This window comes from Ricinus communis, chromosome 7 (genome assembly GCF_019578655.1).
Source record: "Ricinus communis isolate WT05 ecotype wild-type chromosome 7, ASM1957865v1, whole genome shotgun sequence".
NCBI lineage: Eukaryota > Viridiplantae > Streptophyta > Magnoliopsida > Malpighiales > Euphorbiaceae > Ricinus > Ricinus communis.
The window spans coordinates 21,222,837-21,240,736 of NC_063262.1; the positions used below are offsets into that span (position 1 = coordinate 21,222,837).

Sequence of the window (17,900 nt, forward strand, 5' to 3'; positions counted from 1 at the left end):
GAAATGTGTTATAAAAATAATAAAATAATAATTTTTTTCATTATTTATAAATATATTTTTATCAAGTAAATATTAGGATTCATGAATTGCAGATTAGGCTAAATTGAAGATTAATAGTGGTCAGAAAAAAAGAGTTGTAGGAAATAAAATCTACTTTAATGTTCTATCATAAATAACTCTATCTTAATTTTTGAGTATTTAACAATTTTTATTTTCTCATCTATATCTGAAAAATTTTAAAAAAATATGAAAGTCATATACTAAAAATACTATTTTTTTTTTTTACAAGTTGACATATTTTATTATTAATTTTAAAAATTTAACTATTTAATTATTATTTTTTAATAAATTTAGACAATAAAAATATAATTATTTTAAAAAAAATTAAAGACGGACTCAACCACTTAAGCAACATCTTAAATGTTATTTCCTATTTATTAATTACATATTTCAGTTTGAAATCTAAAAAAAATTGAGATATATACTGTCTAAATTTATTTTAGTTTTATTTGCATAGAAAAGTTCAAAATAAAACAGCTTTCTTTAATTCTTGGGACCACAGAAAGATAATTTTATATGCTTCTTTCTTTTTAATATTTTTTTTCCCTTTTTTTTCATTTCTTTTTCTTTGACTTTGTATTGACATACAATTGAAAACACATTATTCAAAGTAACAAAGAATACCAAATTAACCTATGCTTAATTTCTATCCTACCTCATCCCCAGCTAAAGGAATTGATATAATGAACATGTATATCAAAAAGAAAAAAGAAATCATCCCAGCCAAAAAATAAAGAAAAAAAATTAAAGAAAAACGAAATAGTTTCTGTTTAATTCCCTTGAAAACCTGAATTGGTAATTTTATTGTTGGCATTGCTATTGTTGTTGGTAGTAGTTACGTTGCCATTGTTATTGCTGGTGCTTGTCAGGTTATTGTTGTCAGTAATATGAGTTATGTTGCTGGGGTGAGCACCACCATTACTGCCACCACCACCACCAATTATTGAGGTAATTGCTGCTGCTAAAGCTGCAGTGAAGTTAGGATCAGCTGCAATGGCAGCAGTTGCCGCGCTTACGGTATCAGCAAATGAATTTTGCTGCCCTTGTTGCTGCTGCTGAATTGGTCCAGGTTGAGACTGGTTGCCTAATTTATTATTACCCTCCACATCTTGGGACATTTGCAGGCCTGAAAACTTTGACTGGTTATAAAGTGCCTGCCCAAAAATCTGAGGCAGCAAAGCTGCAGCTGGTGAATTAGCAAAGTTCTGAGGTGGGTTCGGAAACGGGACCTGGAATTGTGTTTGTTGTCTTTGGAATTGTAAAGGGTTCGGGTTTTGTGTGAGGTCCAATGTAACAGTAGGAAATGGGGCTGAAGCTGAAATGGTGGCCATGCTAGAAGAGCATGGTAGGATAGTTCTGGTGAGAAAATTTGGATTCATAATTCCATCAGCACTAGACATGGAACCTGACAGCAACATTCGAGCTGCCGAAGAAGTTGTTGATGCCATTGCCATGGCGGCAGGAGGCAAAGGATGGTTATGATTTCCCTCATATGTTGTTATGAGGATTGTTCGATCTTCTGCACATCTTTGTACCTGTTCATCAACAACATCAAAATTCAGCTGAAGCTAATTGACCAATTATCCATCACTTCTTCCTATGCTATATGATATGGAATTTGATGCTAAATCAGCCAAAAGAATAGTTCTTCAATTACCTGTTTTCTGACTGGGCAACCGGCGGCCATAGTGCACCGATAATAAGCTCGAGGACAGGGATTTCCCTTTGCCATTTTCTGCCCATACTTTCTCCATTGACATCCATCAGTTATCTGCAACAAATTAAATGAATTGAATCCCGGAAAACAATATTAAAATTCAATTTAGCACTTAATGAGCTCTAACTTAAATCAAATTTGCAGTACCATGGGAGCCTCCGATCTAGCTCTGACCGAAACACGAGCCTTTCTGATTGTAGCTTCAGTCTGATCAACACTGTTTTTCGAAGAATTAAATCTAGCAACCTTATTAGACCCCCAACCTTGATCTGGGCTATCTTCTCTTTCAATTCCTCCATTAATCCCTTTCTTATCTTGATCAAACGCTGTTCCGTCTTCAATATTATTGTTATTATTATTACCCGGTGACCTTGATCGGTCGCGGCTTCTTCCTTCTGATGAAGATAAGGAAAGCTCATCTGTATCACCACCAGCACCACCAGCAGTGGCTGCAGCCAGACCAAGATCCATGAACTGTCTCGGACCCACGGCTGTGCCATTTCCATTATGTTTCTTCTTTTCCTCTCCATTGGTAATCTCGTCGCGAGACTGCTTTTGGTCTTGCATAAGTGTCACTAAATGCATCTGTAATGCGTTGTAATTGCTTGTAACCTGACTTAACATGTCTCTCAACCGTAAATTCTCTACCTTCATTCTTTCTAGCTCAGCTTGCAGGACTGCTAACTGCTAGAGAGTTAAACAAAAACTCATAAAATTTATTACATGCAAGAAATCAAAAAAATTTTGTTATATAAAACAGAAAAAAAGAATTGAATTATACTATATATACCTCATTTTTAGCTCTTTTATCTTCCATATTACTGGATATCCCATCATCCACCATGGATTGGTCACTACTAGTATTCGTAGTAAGAAGATTCAAACCCGTCTGCAAATACAACAATAATTCAGGAAAACTCTACAAAAAGAAAAAAGAAAAAAGAAGATTAAACAAGAAACTGAAATGGGTAACTCACGTTTACGTCAAATCCCAAACTCTTAGGGTCTTTAAAGTCATCAATGGTGGGAGAGGTGTTGTTGGTAGGCTTAACATCATCATCATCATCATCATCACGATGGTGTTTCTCAGCAAAGAAGTCCATCTCGTCGATGGCGGTCCGTTTATAATCATGATCAGAGGGCAAAGAGAGGTCATCATCTTCATTAATATTACTATTACCATGATGGTGGCGATGAATGGAGTTAAGATTAACTGGGAACTGGATAGTCGAAGGAGGAGAAGGGGACTTGGCAGAAGCAGCAGTGGCATCCATAAGAGTAGCAGCAGTGATGCTGTGTTGATGATGATGATGATGATGATCTTCAGGGAAAGAATTGAGGACAGTAGGTGGCTTGTGTATAAAGAAACCACTACTAATGAGATCTGAATCAATGGAGAGTCCACTTCTTCCTTTGGCCATAAATCAAGAACCGATCAAGAGAGAGAGAGAGAGTCTTTAAAATCGGTGCAATGGACTCGGCTATAAAAATGGAGGAGTTGAGACTTTAGAAGAGAAGACCAAACAGAAAACACTTAGTAGTAGTAAAATAGTGGTGGTTTGTATGTGGCTTATGTTATTATGTGTGTTAAATATTTATATTTTTCCATTTTCCATTTTCTTTTTTGTTATTTGTTAGAAAAAAAACTACATACATGTGTACTATTACCCTTTTGCTTTCCTTTATTTCAATTTAAGTTTCTCTAGATATTCTTTTATTTATATTTTTCATTGATGAGCTAACATATGACATTGAAAATCCATTATATATTTTTAGTAAAAATAATGTTTATTTTAAGTACCATTTGAGATGTGTCATGTATATATTACATGAATGATGTCAAAGTATCAATCTATTAGTACAACAAATCTATGTGTAAGTTTCTTTTTTTAGAAAAAGACAAAATATAGCTCAAGTGATAGATATTATACTAATAAAAGTCATGAACAAAAATTATATTTATTATGAATATGAAGGAAGTAAATTTTTTAAATTTATATATTTTATTATAAATTTTTTGAAATTGATATTCACCTAAAATCAATCCAAATAATAATAAAATATATTGAAATATTATTTTTTTATATTTTAATTTGAAAGAATAGTAAAATTCTACTATTTATATTACGCGATATAAAAAAATTATTGAAATATAGGGTTCGTGTTTGACAGATAAATATAAGTTGATATATATTATATAATTATTTAGTTAATACATATATTGCTAATAATTTATTTTACTAATTAAATAATAGTTAATATTAATATTATATTAATTAATGAATTAATTTTGTTAACTATACAATAAATATTAATCTTAAAAATAGCATATCAACTACATTTTTAATATTAATTTGACATATAATTGACAAATCAGCTAATAAATATTTTAAAGACAGTTTTGTATATTTATTGCATAAATAAGACATTGTAATCTTGCAAATTTTGTTTAAGAACATTTTGAATCATTTTTATTCTCTAAATCTGACAAATAATTATAAAATACTAAACTTTTTATAAATTTTATATTATTATATAAAATTAAAATAAATGCAACCATATAATATGTGGATAAACAAACTTATACTTTTTTCAAAATATTTTTTCACAAATTTTATAGTTTTTCAATTTAACCGAAAAGATGAAGCAGAGTGTTTCAAAATTTTCTATTTTTGACATTCATTTTAGTTTTAGTTTAGTCAAAAAGATAAGCGGCAATGACAACTGTAATAGTATGAAAGAAGCGTACGAGCATCCCCACTGGAAGATCTCCCACATAATGGCGGTGATGTAATTAAACGTTGATTAGTCAAAGGAGAGAGAGACAAGTGGCAGTAGGAACACGGTTTGATTTAAGTTGAAGTGGGACCGACTACCCAATCAATTTAAGTAAAAATATAATAATAAAAAAAAAAGGTCTGATGTGATTGACGCGTTCCATTGAGCATGAAATTCATCTTCCCCTATTGGCCCGGCGCCTCTACCTCTGATGAAAAAGGGTTGCCTCAGTCAACCAATTCCCAATGTGGGCCCCACTTTTTACTTATCTGTGGGCCCTCTGATTTTTGGACCCTTATGACACGTAGGATGCATGGTTCCAATTCGAACCCACTTATTGGGTTGACCCGTCGGCTCGTGCGGACCGAATCCCTTGCCCTTCGGGGTAGTAAATAAGCTCCTTCATTGACTTGACTATTTATTTTTAACAAAAAACTTTATCACCTTATATTATTTTGTTAATAACACTATAATTCATTTCTTCTTTCTTTTTTTCTCTTTAGTCTATCCCAAATCAAATGATCTAATTTTATACAAAGTATAGCATGCCTCCGCTTTCTAGTAACCAATATTTTATCAGATAAATTAATTTAATAGTAAAACAATACCACTTTAAAAATATATATTAAATTTTAGATAAGACTGAAATTAAATTTAATTAATTATTGTAAATAGTAAAAAAAATTATAATGTTATATCTAAAACTAAGATGTCCTAATGTCAAATTAAAAGAGAATAACAAAAGTACATTCCAAAGTAGGAAAAGAAAAAAAGGAAATCTGAGTTGTTGTAAGGGAACAAAAGGAGACATTCATAGCATGGAGGAGAAAAGAAAGGTAAGAATAATTGAAAAATGTTAGCAAAGTTAAGCAAGTAGACAACAAGCAACAGATTCAGTAACAGCAGTGAGGGAGAGAGGGATGAATTCTCTTTTACTAGAGTGTAGTGGGCCGCATTCTTTGAAGAGTTTGTCAAAAAGAGGGATTCAATTTGAGGGTCTTCTTCTTTCTAGTACTTTTAACCTATTATTTATTCATCTATTTATTTTATTAACATTGGTAGGTATTGTATTATACATTAACATTTATTGTAGTAAAGCTATCTTTTTTTTTAAATAATGATCACTTAGGAAGAAATTTTAAAGGGGATAATTCTAGATAGTTATTAATTTATTTTATTATTCACCTAATTATTAATTAAATTCTGAACTTCCCATATTATAATATTTTATCTAATTGTTTTAATTTCAAGATAAATATCTATACTTTTATTTTTAAAAATATTTTTTAATAAAAAATTTTAAAATTTTACAATGAAAAAAATAATATAATAAGTCAATTATGCTTACTAAAAGAAAAATTAATGAGTCAACAAAAGATTTACTACGTTCAGATATAATATGTCTAGAAGAGGATGCACATATAGTGAAACTTTTAATGCGATATTATTAAGTATGAAATAATTTTTTTTTGTTAATTCATAATTATTATTCTTATAGCAAGCACAATCAATTTATTATATTACTTCTTTTACTATAAAATTTTAAAAATTTTAATTGAAAAATATTTTTAGAAATAAATTTAAAATGCCAATATTTTTAAATAATTTTAAAACAATTAAATAAACTTTCAAAAAGTGAATTTAGAATTTAATTGATAATTAAGTGTTATTTATTTAATAATAACAAAATTCTAATTATGATTATTATTCAAATTAAAGTTGGACCACCAAATAAATAAATTCTAAAAAAATTAGTTTAATTACTTCATATTAGAATCTCTTCCTTCGAATTCGGATAAGAACTACTTTATATATGTAGGAAATAAATTTACATTATTGTAAGTCTCTAGTTTTGTCTTAGCAAAAGAATATAGATAAGTCTCTTAGCGGTTAAATTCTTAAAATTTAAAGCAGTTCAATTATATTTTTGAATTAAATTAAATGTTTGTGGTATAATTACAGTTAACAACTTTGAGGAATACGGTTGGTTGATTAGGGTTTTTCTGTCCAATAAAACAAACAAGAGAGATTCTGATTCTTATAAAAACGTGAATCACGTGAACCAATTTCATGGGACTAGGGGTAAAGTAACCTAACACGAAGGCAAGGGTCCATATCCTTCATTTAAAGTCCTACGAGGGTGGCTCATTTTAAGGTCAAACACTCCGTATATAATGTGGCTGCTGTTCACATATGACCTTCTAATAGGACCGTTTACTGTTTACAAACCCTACAATCCGCCCGTACTCACACCCGAATCGAATTGTAAATTCTATTTTTTAGCAAAATTTATAATTTAATTGGATATATGATCTTATTTTTAATAATATCATGTTAAGCTGAGCCAACCATTTATGAATTAACAATAACCTCTTCTTCTTCTTTTTTTTTTTTACATTACTTGAAAATTAAAATAAAATCAGTTCAAAAAAATTTAAAAATAAAAGGTTATTCAAGTAAGCGAATCAAACAATTTGAACTTAATATAATAAAGTATACAGTTTGTACTTTTCAGGGTAGAATTTTTCTAATTATTTAAGAGGCTAATGTAAATTAATAAATATCTTATGCTTATATTTGGTTGAAATTTATAAAAAAAATTTCATAACATTTAAAAAAATATATAAAAGAAAAAATAAAATAAACATAATAAAATTGAAAGGAATATATAATACATTTGATTTGTTAATGTAGGATTTATTTGGAAATAGTATATATTTTATTAAAATTTAATTTAGTTATAGCTAATTCTATATAAATTTAATTATGTATATTTTTAAATTAACTTTCATTTTATTAATCACATAAATCTTATATTTACAGATAAAGATGTACGGAATTTTAAATTATATTTTAAATAACATTAATTTTCTCTTTCGTATCTTTTGAAGTTAACAGCGGTGCAGAATTGGGTGCTATAATCAGAAATCCAAGTGGTTCGGTCATTGGGTCTGCTTGTTCTTAGATTTCCTTCTGCAACAGTCCAGAACTTGCTGAGGTTTTGGCTCTCCTTTTTAGCATCAAATTTGCTCTTGATCTATCCTTGTCATGTTTAATGGTTGAATCTGATTGTTTAGTGGCTATAAATCATCTAAGTTTGTTGCTGTTGTTGGCTCTTATGCTAGTGTGTTGGCCTTAGATATTTTGGCTCTGTCCAAAACTTTTGATTTCTTTTCTTTCTCGTGGATTCCACGCTTTGCTAATAGGAGGATAGCTCATGAACTTGCTTCCTTTAGCTTTTATTGTCTTAGTTTCAATGCAGATTCGCTTTTCCTACAAAAAAAAAAAAAAAACTAAATCAAATCTAAAAAAATGCAGAATTATTAGAATATAAAAATTATAAAAACACGAATAAAAGAGAGGGATTACCTCTCAGATAAAGACCAATCAGTATCCTTAAAATTCTTTAATTTTTTAACGAATTTACATCAAAAATAAAAAAAGAATTTCTACTTGTTAATAACTCTTTTCTTTTCTTTTCTTTTGATAACTCATGAAAACAATTACAACTACAATTGAAGATTCTAATCACAGATAACTAAATAGTTTTATTGTTAGACTTATTAAAAAGAGATCAAATTATTAAGGAATTATTTTCTTTCAATCAATTCTTTAAATTCTAGTGAAAAATGCTAAACATTTCACTATTCTTTATCATATTTTTTATCCATTTAATGTGGTATATATTATTTTTATAAACTTATCTCTTGATTTTAAAATATTAAGAGACAGTTGTATAAAAGTAACAGAAAATGGGCAAAAAATGAGATAAAAATAATAGGCTATATAATATTACTCAATGCCAATATATGAATAATCCATCTTAATTTGATTTAATTTAGTCAAGATAATTTGTGAGACCACCCCTATTGAACAATTAAAAGAAAATAAGTTCATAATTATGATGCCTTTTGATTGCAACTAATTATAGAAGAAAAATCATGTGAGACATATATATATATATATATATATATATAGAGAGAGAGAGAGAGAGAGAGAGAAAAGATTGTGGAAGAAGAGTTAAAAAAAGAAAAGACAGGAGGGGGACTTTGTTGAAAGACGGTAGGTCCCAAAACACAAAAGGAGGCTGCGTTTAATTCCAAAATCAACAATTGAAGATCTAACTAATTAATTGAGTGAAGAAGTTGGCGTTTAGAACATGGAAATCATCAGGACTAAAACATGATTCAATTAACTCTACTCTTTATTGTCACAATGAAAAGCTATTTCCTTGCTTACTTCATCGCTTTGCTCTTCCGCTGCCTGCTTGATTTAACGGATTAGTATAGCTAATAAATGATAGTTGGGAGTTAATTTATATAAATATTTTTATTATTATTAATATATAAAATAATTAATATGAGTATAATTTATAATTAAATTATGATATAAAAATTAAATATCTATATATGATAATGTGCATTGAATATAAAACTATAAAAAAATATTATAATATAAAGTATGTTTTTTTTGCATGTTTACTAATTTTTTTTCTTTATTTATATGTATATATAAATTCATTCTATATATTAATTAAAATTGGCAAGTCAAGATAAACTTAGAAATACATATGAGAAAAGCATTCATAAAATTATCGTCTTATAATAAAAATAAGAGCTGCATATTACAAATAAAATAATAATTTAAAAATATATTTTTAATAATTAATGAAAAGGATAATCTTATTTTATCTATAAAAATAATATACCAGTTAGCTAAAAAGAGCATATTCTATTAGCTGTTATTTTAGTTTAAAATAACGAGCAGCAACCGATATTAAATTCTCACCAAATAGCTTTTATTTAACTGTTAAGTGTAAATTAGTTTTGTTTTTACAACTCTCCTAGTCTTGTTTTTACAAGAGTATTTAGTTCAGAGATTTTGTACAGATAGTTGTTTCTTATTAGACAACTATACTAAAACGTTTAGTAAAAACTTAATTCTATTTAATATATTTTTTCTATTAGTTGATGACTGATTTTATTTTATTTATTTATTTGGGCAACGTTATCACTTCTAAAATTTATTTAATAACAACTTGCTTTAGTTTGGTTTTATATATTTAATTTTTTTATAATTTATAATAAATAATTATTATTTTAAAGTTATACTTAGTAGTTTAAGTCATTAAAAATAATGCAATAAAATAAAATATATTTTTAGTTAAATTATATTCTCAATGGTCAATATACTAATAGCAACCGCTAATAAAACTTACTAAATGGTTTAATTAATCAGCTACCAGCTATCAACTATCAGCCATCAGTTACCGTCTGTATTGATTAGCCGAATCAAATAGATCCTACATCTGAGCACTAATTTTAAATTTTCAATGCAAACTGAAAAATTATCTTAAAAAAATATCATAATTGAAATAACTGAGAATTTTAACATCAAACGATACTTATTTGAAAATATTTTACAATTATATTACTATATTAATTTTTTAATAATAACTAAACTAGAACCATATATAAAATTCTTCAATATATCAAAAGCCTTTTATTCCACATATAAGTTTTCTAAAAAAAACTATGCTCATACAATAAGTTAATTTATTAAACTGATTTTTAAAATAAAAATTATTAAAATAATTTAACCAATTTCTGTAAACTCTAAAAGGGTACCGAATAATCAGTTTGTTTCTAATTGAAAAATTAGTTTATTGCAGTCTGGTGCTATTTATATTTTAATATAATTTTAATTTTTTGTATTTAGAAAAATGAAATTTGATAGGAAAACTTGTCCTTTAGTGATAATCATACTGAAGCTATGAATGTTTTTTATTTTATTTTATTTTATTACAATGTGATATACAGTCTTGCCACAGAAGAGATTAAATTGGAAATTCCTAAAAAACCTGCATGATTGTAGCTGCCGGGAATCACTCTCACGCCAACAGGACTACATCACAAAGTATGCATTCTGAAATCAACCAATGCGGCTCTTTCAATAATTAAAACTCTTAATTTTGTGTAGGTGTAACCCATACATGAATTTTTAATTATTCAAACTTATAAAGTTGAAAAACTTTACAAGCTTACTTAACCCTCCAATAAAATAATAATAATAATAATTAATAAAAACAACTGAGATTATCATGACGATAATGGATACAGGTATGAACTCTTTTAAAGATTAAATTAATTTGATGAACACATAAATAAAATATTAAAATTGCCCAAATTGAAGGCTAAAACAACTATATAATAAAAACAATGGATGATGATGAAAAATAAATATTACAAAAAGACTTGGGTTTAGGTTTGCACAGATGTCCATTTGAATGTAATAAATGGTTTAGCATTTGAATATTACATAGTAAAAGAAAAAGAAAAAGAAAAGATACTTTTCACACACATTTTAATTTCTCATGTTCCGAAATGAGGGACCAACGTGTATGCTTCGTTCCTTCACTTCACCCTTCTTTTTCAACACTTCTTTTTCTTCTAAAAACAATTACTTTTTTTTTTTAATATTTTAATAATGTAGCACAGCTACTAATTTTGACAGACTTTTCTCTTTTCTTTTTCTTCTCCTTCTAACATGGGAAGGTGCCATACATAAAAAAAAAAAAAAAGATCAATATTTAAGGATTAAATTTTTTTTTTATCCATCTATTATTTTATTTATATACACATCCGATATAAATAAATAATACTATTATTTTATTATAAATAACACGATAAAAAAATATATATGTAAAAATATATCAAAAACTATTCAAGTTTTTATAAATTTAATAAATTTCAAGCATTGTAAAATTTTTTTAAAAAATAAAAAAATAAAAAATTTAAGGCAAATTCTTTTAACATAGTATTGAAGTTCTTTTTAAAAAATCAATGTTGACTAAATAGCCTACTAATTAACTCATACCTCTTTTTCACAGTTCAGTAACTCAATTTTTACTGTTTATATAAAAAGGATACAGTAAAAATAATCTTTTCAATCAAAAGCTTAATTTTTGTTTCTCTTCTGTATCAAAGGATATGCATTTAAAATGAATAAAAACGTAGTTTTATGCCGTAAATAATAATCTAACTTTTCAAACTTAAGTTGGATAATTAGAAACATTACTTAAAAGTTTTAACCTATTGAACATTTAAATTAAATAATAAAAATATTGAAACCAGTCAAAATCTCAATTGAATAATTTGAGAACTCTTTTTCTGATTTCTTTTTCTTAGTCTAATAAGTTTCTTTTTTTGACCCGCCATTGCTAATGTATTAAATCGGTGATTTTCTAAATTTTCTTTTATAGAGTGTTTTGATTCACTTTGTAGATACTTAATTTTTTATCGGAGTTAACGATGATATTTGATTTTTTTATTGTATATTTTAGTTATATTTTTTTCATTTTTAATTATCACTAATCAAGTTATATTATTATTTCTAACGAATGAAAGATTCATTATTCTATATAAAATAATATTGAGCATAATAATAATAATAATAATAATAATTTCCTTCAATTTTCCACGATATATAACAACTTTTTAGTTACATACTTCAAAAAAGAAAATTAATGAAACCAATTTTGTCAAAGTTTAAAACGTGTTTCTTTGAAGATATCATATCATTGATGACCGACCAATCAAGAAAATAAAGAAAAGAAAAATGGAAATGTGTTCCCCAAAAGACTGGGCGAGAATAGGAAGGAGAAGGAAGAAATTAAAAAGGTTTTAGAAAGAAACCCAGTTGAGTCAACCTTGTCCCTCTCATTTACATGTTTTTCCTCAGAAAAACAGTTGTCAATGGAATTGATAGTTGAGTCTTACCCAAACCACAGCGATATGTATAAAAATGCAAGTAATGTTTTTGCCCACACAATCCTGTCTCAGAGGGAACACTAATACAATTGTTTTCTTTGGAACTCGTTGCTCTTCTTTTGCTTTAATAGCAAATTATAAAAATGGAACTTTCCTCTAGGTTTTATACATATATATATATAGCATCAGTTATTGCTTTGTGATGCTCTAGGTTCAGGGTCCTTTTAATGTAATCTTGACTATCAAACAAAAAATATATACATATATATATATATATATATATCACTTTTATCCATTTCCCCATTCAATTCCATGCCTGTTGGTTTAATTGATTGTGGCGAAATATAATATTTTTAATCATCAATTAATTAATTAATTAATTAATTATTAGCTCAACAATACTCAACATGGATGAATTGATATATAAATTATTAAATCCTGTGTCGGAAAATAGAGTAATTATATTATTCGACACATAATATTGCATTTAGTTTTAATTTACATTTAACTTTATTTTTAGTAGAATTTATATTTAACTTAAGTTGCGGTAAAGTTTAGTCATTTTTTATCAGTGAGAGATTGACATATTGCAAAGCAGTCAATCGAAAAATAGTAATTAGGAGAGAGAAACTAAATATGGTAATCTTTCTATGACAAAAACGATTAAATTATTGAAAAAATAAAGTTAAATAATTAAAATAGATTAATTTAAAATTAAGTAATTAAATTAGAATTAAATGCAAAGTTTAGTGATGATTGTGTATAATTACTTCTACAAAATGAGAAATATATCAACATAAAGGATCCATATATCAGTACTCATGAACATTTCCCACAAGGGAATTAGACTCTGTCAAATAGTGTAAAAGATATCTCTTCTAATTATTAATTCTTTATCATGTGAGATGAAGGTTCACTCTAATAAATTAGACTCTGCCTAGCCCTAACACAAGCATGCATGAGTGTTTGAACTCTCGAACTATATATATATATATATATATATATATTATAAGACAAAGAATCATGACCCATTGAATTGTGAAGAGCTAGATAAAATATTTCTGTCACAAGATAATTAATCAATTAATTAATAATAGAAGGATAATCATTCAACATCAATGTACAATTTATTAAGCTTTAGTATGTAAATATACAATTTGAATGTTAAATTTGAAATTATGATGTCTAGTAGTATTATTTAGACATGCATTGGACAATTGGAAACATAATTGAATGGTGGTGGGCGGTAACTTTAAAATTGTAATAATAATTAATTAGTTGTTGGTTTGCTTGTTTAGCTATAATTCATCAGCAGACAGCCGAACCCTTTGGATATCAATAATTTTGTGGCTTGTTCATCAACTTGGATCAAATAGATAAGATGTAAATCCTTCCTCAATTAATGAGTGAGTTACTAAATTATCCTGATTTTTGGCAAAATTCACATAGTTCCTATAATTTAGGAACTGAATTGATACGGTGAATTTTTGATAAAAATATTTAAAATATAAAATTATTTTTAAAGTCTCATCTAACAATTTAAAATTTTGGATGAAATAATTCTTAATACGGTATTAAAATCTCTATAATCGAACAGTCTAAAATTCCATCGCTCGCTACATTACTAATTAAATATTTTAAGATAAAATAAACTTGTGTTTATTTACATTTTAGATTTAATAAGTATTAGCGTCCGAAAAGTATTAAAAATATAAAATTATTTTTAAAATTTCACCTAAGAATCTAAACTTTTTGGGTGAAATAGATATTTGACAAAAAGAAAAGCATAAATAATTAAGATTTAGGAGTGGGTTCCATAAATAATCTCATAGGGAGATGGCTGTTTTTCAGTATGACCCACTAAGAGTGAACCTCTTTTAAGTAGGCACATGTTATTGCACTTCTTCAATTGAAGCCTGGAAACGCCAAATACTAAATTAATATTCACTAACCACAAATCACGTGCTTTTATTTTATGGACCATCTAAATATTTCACAACTAATTCAAATATCTATATATTAGTATATGATATTCTAATGAATCAAATAAAAAAAAAAACTAATTAAGTAGATCCAAGCATAAAGTCTCTATAAAAATTAAATTATGAATCCAACCAAACAACATGCATTTAGCTACTCACCTACCCATTTCTATATATATATATATATAATTTTCTAGTTAACTACTTGTTTTCTTCTTAAAGAGAAGTACATAACTGAAGGTAAAAAAAAGTGTGAAATTATTGGTTATATACACATAAAATATGAACTATCATTAACTCTATAATCGACTTATGTCTGTCTGTTTATACTCAAAAGACTAAACCCAAATAAGTAAAAAGGTCAGTCCAAAACTCAGTATCTCAATCGAAAATCTTAAAAATGGTGGACTGGAGAGGCCCTCTGTTCTTGATATAAACATATATTGAACTCAAATAATTCCATACCAAAAGCTCATGAGCTGTGATACTTATATATTTTTTTCTTCTAATTTTCCTTCAATTAAAATTAATTATAATATTCCGTTTACAAAAATTCTATCTAATATGTTCTTGATTAATTAGATTAATTTTGAATATTAAATATAAAAAGAATTAATTAACATGTGCCTAATTATGATATTTATATTATGGCTTAGTAGAGAGCCAGCATTCATTTCAGTGATCTAATTAAAAAAAAAAAGAAAGAAAAAAGAAACATAAGAGTTCACATTTTACCAACCAGATTATGATCATGTGGGAAAGTGGAATACTATAGTCTTCTTTCGCGACCAAACCTATTGTAGTACGTATCTGCAAAATAAAATTAAAATATATATATATATATATGAAAAGGATATTTATTGAGATTTAAATAATTTTGGACTATACTTTAAAAAGTAGTCCAAGAGATTAGTTCAAGAGTCTATTCTAGAAAAATATAGTTTCTTGTCCTAAAGTTGCTCACAAGCTTCTTGTCCTAATTTTTCATTCACATTACTACAGGTACGTGCATTAACTAAGCAGAGAAAAAGATGATTCACTTTTCTTCTCTTATTTTCCTTTTTTTAAAAAAAAAAAAAAAGTATTTTAACAAAATACATGTAAACTTACAATATATATAAATCACTTACTTAAATTAATTTTCTTTAGTTATAATTATGATCATTTTCTAATTGTTAATATATTCAAATAATTATTACAAGTATTAATTTATTTATAATAAACAATAATAATAAGTCCATTAATTTTTTTTAAAATATAAATACTCTATTAATAAAAATTAATAATTACATCTTGATATAAAAAATAAAAATAAATATTAAATATCAAAAAATACATTTAAAAAAATTTATTTTGGCCTCATCAATCATGTTGACGAAGTAGTAGACTGTAATTAGGCGGAAAGAATATTTCATTCGGTAGCACTAAGCTGCATAACGATTTTATATATATTTCATGATGAGTCCGATTGTTTGAGTTAGATTGAATTTCTTTTTCTCTTTACCATATATAAAGAAAGAACTCGACATTCTTGCAGTGGAGGACCAACACCCGTATAATGAAAAATTATAAATTTTTAAAAATATTAATATTTATTAATTAAAATTAAAATAATAAATTCATTGTCAATCTAAAAATAATAGGATGAGAATGAAAATATGAAACTTTTAAGAATAAAAAAAAGGGAAAAAAGGAGACGGATAGAATTTTCTTTTTCTTATAAAAGTACTCCCATTATTAAAAAAACATGTGATAACTTATTTGTATTTATTTTGTTTCCAAAACCACCAATTCTTTTTCTTTTGTTACATATACTCAACTTTTCTAGATTTATGATCATGAATATATATTTGCTGGATAACTTAACATATATGTATACATCACCAATATAATCTTTTAGCTAATTTAAATTTCAGGACTCAGTACAAAAGAATAAAGATTTGAGAGCTCTCACTGAATCAAAATTCAGAACTATAAGTGTGTGTTTTTGTAAAAAAAAAAAAAAAAAGATTTTGGTTTTTCCCCATTTTTTATTTTACAAGAGCTATGTCAATTTGGTGTTTATAATATAAATTAATATTATGCATTGAGGTGGCATTGATTGTAGAAACTTGTTTTTCAAAGTGGTTGCCCACTTGCCCCATATATTACACATAACCTTCCAATCTTCCATGGCTACATGGCTCAAAGCAAGAGCCGCCTCACAAATTATCAAACTTGTAGTCTCTTGTGTTTACTATTTAGCACATGATTTTATTTATATTCATTAAAGTTCAATCCATTGTGACTATATATACAATAGTTATTATTGTTTTTATTTATTATAAAGATGACAGATTTTCAGTCATATTAATGGATAGTGACAGAAAGAGCACAAAGTTTTATTTAGCTAAACCAGATAAACATACTGTAATATTTTATTTTTATTACCTCTTCTGCACATAATTCGCAAATCCTTTTCCACAGTCAACCAAGGAATTCGATTCTTCATTTGTTAGCTATAGACACCATCCCAAAATTAACAGTCATACCACTTTAAATTGATATTATAATAATTAATAACTTCTGATATTTAATTTAAAAAATTAAAACTGACCCTGCTTATAAAATATAATTTAGAGAGAAATGAGTTATGTAGACATCTGAACTTAGTTATTTTAACATCCTAACTTTCAAAATTTGATAGGACTTCTAATTTGTATTTCTTTTTATAATATTTAAATATTTTTTGACACATATCTTTATTCATCACGTCTATATATATATAATGTGTAGATGCTTTAATATTATCGTTAAATAGAATTCAAGTGTCTGTTAGGTTAAAATGAAAATTAAGAGTGTTTAAAAGATTAAGCTGAAAATCAAAATTTTAAAATTACTAAATAGTTAAAGTTTAGATGTCTAAATATAAATTATGCAAATAATTTAATAAATTAAAAAATTTCAATAAATTATCATGTGGTTTAACATGTTTTCAATTTAGGGTATATGTAATTTATTTTTTGTTATTTTGGTACTTTATAAATATGATAATTAGCAAATAACGGTCAAATTACATAATACCTTTCTTCTAACATGGTATACAATAATCACTGTTCTTGCGTGCCACGTCAGCACTTGCTAACCGTGTTATACAATTTGGTCATTATTTACTAACAGTCATATTTATAAAGTACTTAAATGAAAAGAAACAAACTACATACTCTAAAGTGAAATACATTAAACCACAAATTAGTTTAATGAATTTTTTTTTCTAATAGATTTACTATCTAATAAATAATATTGAAATACTACAACAATTTTTTTTAGTTGGAAATATATACCATCTTTAATCTTTTATTGGAAATTTATGTCAATCTTATTGGTGACATATAACATAAACAAAAAATATATAAACTAGCATGATGCACACATTCTTTAACTATTTAAAAAATATCCAATCTATAATAAATATTTTATATATTAATAACTTCTAGTAATTGTATAATGAGTCGTATTAATTTAGAAAAGTATTAGTATGTAGAATTACAAAACTCCACAAGTCCATTATCCAAGCAGTATATATAGAAAAGAGGAATTTGTTATCAATTTTGT

The 17,900-nt window shown here is 26.5% G+C and overlaps 1 protein-coding gene across 2 annotated transcripts; it reads right to left on the reverse strand.

The window, feature by feature from the left end:
- Positions 1-522: 522 nt before the first annotated feature.
- Positions 523-3,346, reverse strand: LOC8285898 (probable WRKY transcription factor 31). Of its 2 annotated transcripts, none has more exons than XM_002524792.4 (5): positions 2,755-3,346; positions 2,568-2,666; positions 1,925-2,461; positions 1,718-1,831; positions 523-1,595 (listed from the first exon to the last, which is right to left on the reverse strand). In XM_002524792.4, the coding sequence occupies exons 1-5, from the start codon at positions 3,196-3,198 to the stop codon at positions 831-833; spliced, it is 1,959 nt and encodes a 652-aa protein (XP_002524838.2). In that variant the 5' UTR covers positions 3,199-3,346; the 3' UTR covers positions 523-830. The 2 variants fall into 2 exon arrangements, with proteins under 2 accessions (XP_002524838.2, XP_048233021.1); XM_048377064.1 differs by having other exon boundaries at positions 1,925-2,464.
- Between the last annotated feature and the right edge of the window lie 14,554 nt (positions 3,347-17,900).

Coding starts and splice junctions, on each gene's coding strand:
- LOC8285898 (XM_048377064.1), bottom strand. CDS start 3,198: ATGGCCAAAGGAAGAAGTGGACTCTCCATTGATTCAGATCTCATTAGT. Junction 2,465..2,567: donor ATAAAAGAGCTAAAAATGAG/GTATATATAGTA, acceptor TTAACTCTCTAG/CAGTTAGCAGTCCTGCAAGC. Junction 1,832..1,924: donor CTAGATCGGAGGCTCCCATG/GTACTGCAAATT, acceptor AATTTGTTGCAG/ATAACTGATGGATGTCAATG.